At 40.4% G+C, this 13,038-nt stretch overlaps 1 protein-coding gene across 5 annotated transcripts in view; it reads right to left on the bottom strand.

Annotated features, from left to right (window-relative positions):
- ARID4A (AT-rich interaction domain 4A) overlaps positions 1-13,038 on the bottom strand; it is a 59,160-nt gene that overhangs the window by 27,523 nt on the left and 18,599 nt on the right. For all 5 annotated transcript variants that reach the window (XM_081008808.1, XM_081008806.1, XM_081008810.1 and 2 more), the window contains 3 exons: positions 11,940-12,019; positions 10,266-10,342; positions 7,491-7,657 (listed from right to left, as the gene is read on the bottom strand). In XM_081008808.1, the coding sequence (XP_080864934.1) occupies positions 7,491-7,657; positions 10,266-10,342; positions 11,940-12,019 (324 nt within the window). The remainder of the gene's footprint in view (positions 1-7,490; positions 7,658-10,265; positions 10,343-11,939; positions 12,020-13,038) is intronic.

Genomic DNA, 13,038 nt, shown 5'->3' with positions numbered 1-13,038 from the left:
CTTTGCCGCTGCTTCCCTCGGAAAAAACCATGCACTGAGGGCTCTCGACGTTTCCTAACTTTTTTAAAAGAAAAGAACTGAAATCGAGAAATTAAGAAGCACCTGCGAGTTTTCTTAAGCACACCCAATGAACCTCTGGGGCTTCTCTTGCCTTAAACAAAGACAAATGGGGTTAGGCCCCAAAAGGGCACGACAGTGCTTGCCTGCCATGTGCTTTTAAAAAGGCCCACCAAGGATGGGGCATGGAAGAACGCCGTGAATAACGGGTCTCACAAACCATTGTTTCCTCCGAAATACAGTGGTACCTCGAGTTACAGACGCTTCAGGTTACAGATGCTTCAGGTTACAGACGCCGCTAACCCAGAAATATTACCTCGGGTTAAGAACTTTGCTTCAGGATGAGAACAGAAATTGCGCAGCAGCAGCAGCACAGCAGCAGCGGAAGGCCCCATTAGCTAAAGTGGTGCTTCAGGTTAAGAACAGTTTCAGGTTAAGAACGAACCTCCGGAACGAATTAAGTACTTAACCCGAGGTACACTGTAGTCCCCACTCCCCCATCCACAAAAGGCAGTCAGGCCAGGGATTCGGGCTGCTAACCTATGTTTATAAACTGGGCCCGCTCCTATGCCAGATGTGCCCATTTGTAGCAGGTGAAGCCACACGGGCTGCTCACTCTCCAAACTGCCTCCTCAGAAATCCCGCTTCAGGCTTGAAGCCCTAAAAGCAGGACCCACAAGCTACAGAAAAGGACTGGATAATTAATATGTTGCTCTCCAGATGCAGCTGGACCTCCATCTCCCATCAACCTCAATAAGCATGGCCGACGGTTAGGGTCCAAGAATGTCTGGGGTCACAGGTTCCCCATCACTGTTACAGGAGGAGACCCAAGAGAGCAGCAGAACCACCGTCAAGAGAAACATTTGATTGGCAAGCCGAATGAAGCCTTAATTTGTTCTTCCAGTTTTTATTAAAATCACTTAATGCCCTTGAAGGGTGGACTTTGTGAAGGGAGGCCAAACATTGCTACTTATTTCTAAGGAAATAAAAATATTCCTTCCAGTAGCACCTTAGAGACCAACTAAGTTTGTTCTTGGTATGAGCTTTCGTGTGCATGGTATCTGAAGAAGTGTGCATACACACGAAAGCTCATACCAAGAACAAACTTAGTTGGTCTCTAAGGTGCTACTGGAAGGAATATTTTTATTTTGTTTCGACTACGGCAGACCAACACGGCTACCTATCTGTAACTATTTCTAAGGAGTGTGCAATGAGGTTGCAAGAGGAATAAATGTTAAGATTAACCAGGGAGCCAGGAAAGCTTAAATAAAGAAATAATCGCTCATGGGGGGAGGAAGAGGAGCAGGCCTTTTGACTTCAGCCAGGAGTGAATTTCACAGAATGACTATCCAAGGGGAAACCAGCTTGCTAAAGGCTCTGTTCATGAACGCACAGGTAACACTGAACCTGAGATGCACAAAATTGGTCTTTTCAAAGAAAAAAACCAACATGGCTACATTAGTAGGCAGTCCCCTCTTTCAGTATTTATGTTCTCTGATAAAGTAGACGGTGCCCCACATACCTAAGGCAGAAGCATTAATGGTTCATTTTCCCACAAGGCCTGGCCTCTGGCACCCTGCCAGAGAGATCCAATATAGCAAATGGTGCTCCTGTTTTCAGATGAACTTCAGATGATGTTGGATCCCAACCCTCGTTGACTTGAGTCATCATGGCCAACAGTCGGAGGTGATGGGAGCTGAGGTCCAACAACATTTGGAGGGCCACAAAATCCCCATCCGTTCTAGGACTTTGCAGCTGGTTAACATCCAGTTTAGACTATTCACAACTCGGTGTGCATGCGTGCTACCTTTAAAGACACCCCAGAAACTGCAGTTGGTTCAAAACAGAAGCATTAGGGTTCTTGGCGGAGAATTTGATCATTTTATGCCAGTGCTTTAGAAGTAACTTACATAGTCTTGGCACATTTTTTTTTTTAATTTCGCATTTTACATTTCAGGAATGAAGCTTCTATTAAGCCAGAAAGTGTTATTTTGTAAAGAAGGGAGAAGATTGCATAGCACTACAGGAATGTGAATAAGTTATGAGGTGTTTCATCTCTTGCTTTATTATGCAAAAAACGAGTAAGGCTCACCTCTCAATAAGTTTATTTTCATGATTGTAATATATAGTGTTCCTTTTGTAAACTAATTTTATCATCAGGATGGTCTCCCAGGTTTTTCTCACACATTCTATCAGTGTCGGAAGATTTTTATTTTTCCCACTGCTAAGCTATACAAAGCGTTGCTGCTATCAGAACAGTTATTTACCAATTAGAGATTGTTGTTTATAACTTCAGACCAAGGCATGCATATGAGAGCAGTTTTTGAATTCCTTGAAAGTGTATAATCAATGCTTTCATATATCATTTTCAAAATTGTTGCCCCCAGAGTCTTTATTTTTATGCAGTTCCAAAAAAATTCTGTATTTGTATTTTTACAACTCCCACAATGTGTATTTTGACTATATTTTGCTCAGGCTATAAGGAGTAAGATACTATTGAACGAGTGTCTTGAAATAGTTTTCTTTCAGATTAACACTTAGTAGTGTTGTTGGGATATTTTAGACCATCCAGACCCATTCTGCTTGTGACTAAGTTAACAAGTCCATTGACCACTTTCTTTTATACATATAATGGGTGCAAGTGTTCTCTCTTTTGAAAGTAATTTTTATTAAAGATTTTCTTTGATTACAAAAGCATGTGCATTGCTTTTATTTAATTGTTTTCTTTAAAACAGGGAAAGTGTAAATATATTTTGTAATTTCCTTATTTTTACCAGACTGTAATAGAATTCCATACATCATCCGTAAATGTCCCACTGTATATCTTAGCTGAAAGTGGTCTAATGGTGGTCACCTTTGAATTAAGGCTGTTGCCACCTGTTCATAGGAGAAAATATGCTCTTGTTCAAGCCAACAACTAAGGTTTAACAGGTTATTCCAAATAGTCAGGTCAGTAGTTTGCTATACTTGGTTATTGGTCATTTTTTAAAATTGTGGTTAACCGAGACAAATAATTGCTCTAAAACAAGATTGCAAACAAGCAAGGTGATAACGGGCAACCTTAATGTGCTCCTTGCTGCACATAAATATTGATAAGTACTCTGACAGTAGGTCTTTGGTATAATAAATCTATCCAAGTTTTGAACTTTCCTCCCATATTAGTTTATTACCCTAGAATATTGTTTGTTGATGTTTGTGATTGCATGGTCAATTTGCTTTTTGACATTATGCTGTAATTTCCTGTTTAATTAACCTGTTTGATCCTGTTTTACATATTTGTAGAAGATGTTGTTTATTCACTTTGCAATTAGGAAGGACCCTATTTTAACAACTTGATTTAGCAGAGAAATCAGTCTGTATGGCTGAGGTACCATAGGATCTTTGTCATGTTTTGGTATAACTTTCACTATTGCTTCAGACCATGACCTTGGTAGTAATTGTTAACTGCAAAGATCATTTTTCTATAGTACTATATGATTTATACAAACAATTTGTATAATTCACTGGCATCTATGTTTACATCTGTGTTCTTAATTTTGGCTGTGTGGTAATATTTGTTCTTGTTGTATTTATGCAGCTATTTTGTGTCTTTTATTGTATATTTACATTGTTTTTTGTTTACTGTAAACCACTGAGAGACCTTTGTTCTGGCACAGCATCCAAATGACAGAAACAAGCAACTACTAAATCACCTGTTGCACTGCAGCCCTGTAGCTAGGAGGAGGCAAACTGGTGTACTGTTGCCCTCCACCCTCAAAAGAGTGAGACAATTCAACAGATTAAACTTAATTTATACCCAAAGAACAGTGAGGGCCATAATTTCCGACAAGAATGGTTCCAGAAATATGAATGGTTATGGAGTATTATCTATCAGCTAATGTATGGTATAGCTTTCTGCTGTGTTTGCTGAAAACTCCAACCAAATATGTTAAAACAATGTGTCTTAATTTAAGAGGTCTGAAGGACTGGAAGGAAGCACTTGGAAGTATTTTAGCAATGTCTATGCAGCACGAAAAAGAACACTTTGGTATCCCCCTGTTAACTGCATCCTTAACATTTTTTTCCTTCTGAAACAAAAATATGCCGTCAAAATAATAATAATAATAATTAGTCTGGTAGCACCTTACAGACCAACTAAGTTTGTTCTGGTATAAGCTTTCGTATCTGTATGCTGCTACTGGACAATTTTTTATTTCGACTGCGTCAGGCCAACACAGCTACCTACCTGAATCTAAAAATATGCCAGTCATTTAATTCCTGGTGTTCATACTAGATTTTATTTTAACCTAACCTCCGGGCACATTCTGGGCCCAGCCTTCCCATACTTTCCAACAGTGAGCGCGGGGACTGTCTAGCACTATGCTCCTGCTCTTAAATTCCCCATCTAGAAATGCAGCTGCCCAAGTTAACAAAGGTTGACTTCAGGGCCCAATTCTGTAGCGCTGGATTTAATCTAAACAGCATGGGGCCAGGTTACCTGAAAAATCACTTCCTCTCGCATATATCTCTCCAAACCTTAAGATCCTCCTCCATATGCCTCTGCCAAGAGAAGAGAGGGAGGGGGCTGCAAAGGAGCAGACCTTCTCAGTACTGGTACCGTTATGAAATCACTTTCCAAGGGAAGCTCACCTGACGTCTTCTTATACCCACAGAGGCCTTCCTTGGCACCTGCAGTGTTCGCTCCCTGCTTAAATTAGACTTGAAAGAAGCATTTATTGCTGCCCATAGAAAAGGTTCTGGTGTGTGCTTGAAATCCACAATGGTTTCTCTGGGTTGCAAATGTGCCCACAGGTCCCAAAAGGTTGGTGACCCCCATGGTAACTATCCCATTTACTCCACCAGTCAGCTCCTCCACTGCACTTTTCAAAAAATCAGAGGGGATGTGAGGAGAGATCTCTCAATGAAAACCTTTTTTTTTATTTTATTTTTTGCTTGCATCTTTCTATCTCATTCATCCTGAATTGCTGTGTGCTGCTGTTTTGTTACTCTGATATTGGTTGTCTTGTAGTTTTATTTTAGGATCTAAACATTGTGCACTGTATTCCTTTTAATTGTAATTTTTTTGTAACCCACCCTGGGACCCTCTGGTGAAGAGTGGGCTAAAAGTATGTACAAAAAATAAGGGAAATAAACAAAATATGTGAAAAGGAGATCAAGAACACAGTGGTAGATTTAAGCTGCATATACACAACAAATTTAAAGTATTTCCCTCCCATCTAAGAACCATCACTCTTAATATATAGTTCCCATAATTCTTTTTTTTGGGGGGGTGTCAGGGGAGAATGTGTTTTAAATGTATTATGTGGATGCAGCCTTAAAGAGCTCTTCTAAGCCATGATATAAGAGCAACATTATGATTTGCTGGGGGGGGGGGGACCCAAGCAGCTTTATTTGAAGATGCCAAGTCCACTCTGTGTGCATTCAGAAAGAAAGAGTTAGAGGAACTCAAGTTTACCCTGAAGTTTATACCTTCAGTATACCCTGAAGATTGATTCCTTCACTGCTGGAAAGAGTACTGAGAGAAACCACAATTGCTTGGAGTCCTCAGGCTTCATCACTGATGGCTGGGATAGGCGATAATGTAAATATAACCACATAAAATTAAGAGGAACAATAGCTATAACTGGTGAGGTGGGGGATAGCTGATTCTAGGGAGTAAGGTTGGGGAACGAACATGTGATCTGAACCTTGGGAACTTGAGTATGGAAATGCCTGCCTCCTTCTTGAAGCACAATGACTCTCGAGCATATCAGGATAGAAATCCTGCCTTCAATTGTCTGCAATATTTGTATTTTAGCTCTTCAGACTACACATATTTTGCATTAATGTGAAAATAATCTGCATCTCGTCTGCAGAAACTTCAGTGATGCGCAGCTGAGAGTTAGTTAAGTAGCCTTCGAGTGTTCTAATGCTGTCCCAAACTAAAATGAGGTTCAACTAAAAAGCCACAGACATCTCCTAGGATTCCACCCGGTTGGAAGATTCAGGAAAGACAAAAGAAAATACATTGTACGTTGTAAAACTATGGAATTCGTTCCCACAGTGATGACCAACTTCAGTGGTTTTAAAAGATTAGCCAAGTTCATGGGTCAGGCTACCAAAGACTACTTGCCGCAATTACTCTATACCTGGGGATCATAAGTGAGTGCTGTTTCACTCAGGTCCTGCTTTCAGACTTCACGTAGGGATCAAGGTGGCCATTGTGAGAAAAGGATTGGCCTGATCCAGCAGGCTGTTCTTATGTACCATCATTATTACATGCAGAAGAAACATTTTAAAAAGTCTATCTCCATCCCCCCAATCCTGTTGCCATTGTCTACTACGTATAACACAGGGGTGGCCAAGTCCCAAGAGACTGCGATCTACTCAGAATTAAAAACTGGGGTTGAGTTGTTGAGCTTTTTTTAGGGGGAGCCAGTGATCTACCACAGATGTCCAATGATCTGCCAGTAGATCACGATCTACCTGTTGGAAGTGCCTGCTATAACACACACATGCATTTTCCTCCTGGTTCTGCATCCCAGGAGTGCAAAATAATGCAACTATTAAGAAAATTATGTGCAGTATAATAATAATATGTCACAGGAAAAAGCATGCTTCAGTGTTGCTCACTCAAAATCGCCTTCAGTGTTTTTTTTAAAGGAATTTCAATTTCCTGAAATAGTAACTCTCTGAAATTAAGATTTTCAAGCCTAGTATTTATCAAAATGTGCCCTCATCTAACCAACATTAATGTTCCTATGGAAAGTAACCTGGAAAGAAATTGCTCAAAGTAACAAATGGAATCCTCTTTCGCAGGAACCTGTGAAAAAGCTAAGAACATTCCTCTTGTGTTCAGTATCTGTTAGGCCAGTTTCTACAGTCTCCAGCTGCAGTGGGGACACCATCCAAAGATGGACTGAAATCTTCCCCTGCTACTCTCTCTGATCTCTCTCACATGATCAAATTAGGATATTATTTGCTTTTTATTCCTGCTAGCTAGGCAGCACTTACTCCCCCAAACAGTTTTGGGACAGGGAGAAGTCATACACCTCACAGCTCTTAAAAGGCAGAAACAGCCAGCCACCAAAAGGAGACATGCTTCTTAGAGTGGGGGCATGGGAATGTGGAACTTTCATTGGCTCCTTCCACTGACTGTGTCACCAGCCATTCTGTAGCTCCGTCTAGGAGCAAACACAGCAGAAAATATTGGTATTTGCTTCCATTTAAGTATCTATAGCTGGAATAGGAAACTTGTGGTCCTCCAGATGTTGCTAGACTGTAAATCCCTTATCCCTGACAACTGGCCACGCTAGCTGTCACATCTGGAGGACCACAGGATCAAGCTAATTTTTTTCCTTGAAATTATTTTCAAACATGACATTTGAGGAGCTCTGTTATATGTGGAGCATATTAAGTTACACGTGTGTACAAAGGAAAGCCAACCCACTCACCACTACTTCTTCCTCCTTATGTTCTCTTTTGTCTTCCTCTTCATCACTCCCAGGCTCACCGCCATCTTCTTCATCACTGCTGGAGGATTCCAAGATTTCCCGCATATCCATCTTCCAATTCGAAGGTATAACTTTCAGACTGAAGAAGGAGCTCGCCTCTTGTAACCCTTCGGAGGAAAACGTCCCGTGCTTACTCATTCAAGGTACTAAGAATCAAAACTGCATTATTACCAATTGGCGCTATCCTTGCTCCTTTTTCAGCCATACGTTAAGGTCACAAATTCAATATTGGGTTATCAAGAGGAAGGTGAGAAACTAATGCCAAAATAAAATAATAAAATAAAGGGGCACTTCCAAGGGGCATATACCAAATTAATTCTTCAGTTCCTACAATGTGGAATATGTAACCCTCAGCATTCCTTTAATCATCTTGATGTTTACAAGGCTTAGTTAAAACACAACCAAAGCTCTCACACCATAATGCGGGTTTATGCTTATTCCAGACTAGAAGAACATATTCCACACCATATAAAGCTGCCTCAAATGAAGATCGACTATTGGTTCAGTAATGCCGATTTTGAATGGCAGCATTCCTTCCTGTTTTGGGGTGCAGATCTTTTCAAGGCCCAAAACGAAGATTCTTTCAACTGGAGATACTATAGATTGAATTTAGGACTTTCTACATGCAACAAGTGAGCTCTGCCACTAAGCTACAGCCTTCCTAACCAGATGGAATCAACTCTCCACTGACTTTCCCCCCCCAAAGAGCAGGATTTGTCCTCCCCGCATCACACATCAACTAAAATGTGGGAATAGTTACACCAACATTTGACAAAGTAGCCCTGGACCTCAAAGCTAATACTAGAATAAATGTTTGTCCTTGGAGTTCCAAAAGCCTGTCATGTTCTTGAGAGCATCCTATTAATTGTGTCACTGTACAAACTTGGCTCACATGCATATAGATACATACATCTCTGCCCTATAAGCCCCTATAGTATTTTTACACTTCTATCTGATTTCACTCATAACTCGCCGCTTTCAATATATGACATCCAAGATGTCTATACACCCTAAACCTAGGCATTTGTTACCAGGGTATCTACTGGTAATACTAGCCTAACATCTTAAATAATGCTCACCTTCTGCAAAGAGTCAAACTATTAGCATCCCACTATAACATTCATTATCTTAGAAGTATAATGCTCTGAAATTGCAAATCAAGTACCCGTGATAACCAGAAAATTGTACAGTGGTACCTCAGTTCTCGAATGCAATCCATTCTGGAAGACTCTTCAAGTTCTGAAACGTTTGAAAATCGAGGCGCAAAGGGATGTTTGCAAATTCAACCGAGAAAATTGAAAAACACGCAGTGAAAGCCGTTCGACTTATGAGGCGCGTTCGAAAATGGAAGCATTTACTTCCAGGTTTTCAGTGTTCGGGTTCCGAAATGTTCGTCAACAGAGACGTTCGAGAACCAAGGTACCACTGTATATTGCTTGACAGGGAAGATTCCTTCAGAAAATCTGCTGCAAGAATGGCCACATTCCTGCATTTTCCTTTCCAACTGTTTCAATGTGGGCTGGAAACAGAAATATATGCAGCCTAACTGTTATGGCCTGATTTATGGGCTCTGCTGCTCACACCCAGGTGTGCCACAAATCCTTGATTCTTGGGACGCTTCTGCTGCACACTGGCCACCAAATAACCACATGGACATTTCCATTCTTTTAGGAATTCTACTCCTTGCAATCTATATGAACTGCCTACAACACTTATGTGCTTCATTATCCTGATGGAACCTAACTACAGATTAGATGCAAACAACTTTTAATTAAACAGACATGGCCCATTATCAAGAAAAGCAGCTATGAGTGGGGACAGATAAGCAGGGTCAGGTGGGAGGAGCTTTTCACTGGATATCATTTTTCAGCTGCAACTATCCTTTTTGTTCTCACAACACCCATGCTTCCTGACATCCGTTTCCCCCTTGCCAACACACCAGAGAAAGGCTGTTGGGCAAGAGGAATAAAAAGGGGAAAGTAGCAAGCGGAGAAAGTATTAAGCACCTGCCCCTCACTGCTTCAGCCCTTCAGATGTCTCCCTACCCAGGCTGCTTTTCATGTCAGAAATTGTCCATTAGGGTACACACGTTTGTATGTCATTAAACCCATAGGGACGTGGGTGGCGCTGTGGTGTAAACCACTGAGCCTTGGGCTTGCCGATCAGAAGGTCGGCGGTTCAAATCCCCGCGACGGGGTGAGCTCCCATTGCTCGGTCCCTGCTCCTGCCAACCTAGCAGTTCAAAAGCACATCAAAGTGAAAGATCAATAGGTACCGCTCCGGCCAAAAGGTAAATGGCGTTTCCATGCGCTGCTCTGGTTTCGCCAGAAGCGGCTTGGTCATGCTGGCCACATGACCTGGAAAAACTGTCTGCGGACAAACGTCGGCTCCCTTGGCCAGTAAAGCGAGATGAGCGCTGCAACCCCAGAGTTGTTCGCGACTGGACTTAACTGTCAGGGGTCCTTTACCTTTAAAATCATAATCAATAACCTGTACTTTGTGGACAGGCCTGTCTTCTGGTCTCTGCCTCCCTTCTGCAAGTGCATTACCAGTTTATGTTCCATTTCTATGCTTGTACAAGACTATTGTCCACGTAACACTGGATGGACCTGCCCGGGACCATGTGGATTCTGTCTCTATGACTAGTTGCATAACTATAATTGCATAACTAATTTGCTTTTGTAAACAGTTTATACAGTAACTTTTGAAATTTACCTTTTCTAGAAGACAACTCGGATTTTGTAACGTTTACGATGTCTAATTCCTCAATGTCCTTTCTTGCTACTGAATAACTGCAAGAGAATTGTTTAATTGGATTAAATATGCCACATTCATTTTCCCGAAGCTTCTCATTTTAAAAAAGTTATACCTCTGTGTATACTCTGTCTTTGATACCATGCATTTGCACCAATCTTCATTTTTAAACAGCTGAACAGGTTATCTCAATGCTTAAATTTACTAAAGTTAACCTATGGGCAGGGACCATCCATCTATATGAAGATGTTTCTGCATGAATTATTGCAGATGATACAGTGCTTCTGTCTGAATAATCTGAAATACATGCCATACTCCTGTATGGCTCTCTCGCACCACTAATTAATGAGTTATAGGGATACATATTATAGTTGCAAGCCTTTATCAGTAAAGGAACTAGAACTAGGTGAACAGTCCATGAGGTTGCAAGTTAAGAACACTGTATTTTCCAATGCAATCTTGTATCTGGTATGCAATAATTAAATACAGAAAGTAAAATATTATTCATTTTGTTTTCATTTGTGCCCTTTTTTCTGCCAAAAGGAAATCCAAAGCAGCAGACAGTAAGTGCAATCAATGGAAAAACTTTGATACAGATACAAAAATGTCAATTATAATCTTTCATTCTAACAAGCAGTAGCTTTTATTGAACTGTAACTTATCTTCATCGATGAACTCAAAGGGCAGCTGTATTTAACTTTTGGTGACATGCATTTTTTAAAATTAAAAACAAAAATAAATCATTTGATAAAAAGCCATGTACTGAAACAAAATTTTTATATGTGCAATCCATATAAAGGACAGCATCCTTCAATGTATTTCCTTTCTTTACTTGCAGTCTCACAGTACGGAAGAGTTCAGATGTTCAGGCCAGGGAAATAACTGTTCACCTGAGGACAGCTTCACCAAACTAAGTACCCAAATACCAACAAGGAAGTAATAAGGTGCTCTGAGCATGGAAGTCAGCATCAGTGTAACTTAATCTGACATAGCTAATCATCATCATCTTCTTCATCAGCATAGTTCTTAAAATTTTTGTTGTTTTAAAAATAAGGCAAAAAGACAAATGTGCAATATCTTGTAACTGTATTGGTAAGCCTGTACCCTTAATTGGTTCTTTTCCAATGGGAAGCCTTTCTGAACGAGGGGTTGGGGCAAGAAGTCTTGCGAAAATTCCATCGCATATTGTATGAAGTAGGAAAAATATAAGCAGGAAATGGATTGTGAGTTTTAAACACACTTCCAAAATTATTTTGGTAGCTCCACAGCTAATAGCTTACAGCTGAAAATTTGCAAGCCACACAGGCAAGATAGTGTTTTATTTTAAACTTTAACACAAAATTGATCATCCTAGTGAAGAATGAAAATCTTCCACAAGATTCATGCTTACCTTTTGGAATACCCTAATTAAGAATATCCTGTTAAATTCCATGATCACTGGTGGAATATAGTCTGCTACCTTAATTATGTCCTTCCTGCATTAACTCTTGACAATAGGATTATGTAGAAAAGGTTCTGACTTTGGAGGAGGCCTAAATTAAACCATTGAACTTTAAACCATTTCAGTTGATTATGTATTTATTTTGCAACACACCAAACCTGAGAGATAGAGAGATGTCTAGAAAAACTACTCACAATTTGGAATCTGAAAAAGATCTCACTAAACACTGGTCCTTTTTCACTGCAATGTCATCGCTGCAGCTGGGAGATAAGACCTGAAGTTTCAAAAAGAACACATGGCATTGAGGATTTTTAAAAATTCCTCCTACTAAGGGGGTGGAGGGAAAGGTTTCATACATCATGTTTCAGCTCTGTTATGGCAACTCCTAATAGCAGCATTTTATTTTCCAGAACAAATCCACTAGGTAATGACACTGTGGGGAGGTAATTTTTACTTCCATCTCTCGTAATGCTGGAGATCACCCAGTTAAAATAGAAGTAAGCTCAGGACAGAGAAAGCATTTCACACCATGAGCAATAAAGATTTAAGAGGAAGTAACAGCCTCAATATTATTTCTTTAAAAATTAGCAAATTCCTTGAGGACAGATGCCACACTGGTTATGAGCTATGATGGCTAAATATAATCAGAGACCATATGCAATATATCAGATGCTGCCAACAAACTTGAGGAAAGGCCACCAGCTGTACAATTTATGTGGCATTTTGTTAGTTACTGTCAGAAAGGCAATGAGACCAAAAGGAGCCTGATCTGATCCCTAAAGACAATTATTATATTTTTAAAGTATTGCGAACTCCCCACAAAACAAGACAAGACAATCCAGTAAGTTTCCATCATTAAAATCATGTGTATAGAACAACTGCAGCCAAGATCTCTGCCCTTCCACCCGCACAACAAGCCCAACTATGGGATTACATATGCGTATGTACTCCCAAGATCAAACTTGCTCAGGTTCACAGTTAAAAGAAGTTTGATTGGGGAAGGGTCATAGCTCAGTGGCAGAGGACCTGCTCTGCGTGCATCAGGTCTAATCCCAGCACTTCCAGGTAGAGCTCGGAAAGACTGGCTGCATTAAACCCTGATGAGTCACTGCCAGTCAGTGTTGACAATACAGGGCTAGATAGGACAGCGGTATAAAGCAACTTTCTATACTCTTGGTTATCCTGATCTACTTCTTCAGTGCCAAGCTCTTCATCATAAATAATTTGTTAACCTTAATGTGCACCAGGAGACTCAAGCCTATAAGTCTGAGAAGTGAAGCTTATTCATAGAGT

The sequence above is a fragment of the Podarcis pityusensis genome (assembly GCF_964106645.2).
Source record: "Podarcis pityusensis genome assembly, chromosome: 1".
Classification (NCBI taxonomy): Eukaryota; Metazoa; Chordata; class Lepidosauria; order Squamata; family Lacertidae; genus Podarcis; species Podarcis pityusensis.
Note: the sequence above shows the minus strand (reverse complement) of the source record. Positions and strands in the feature narration are given on the sequence as shown.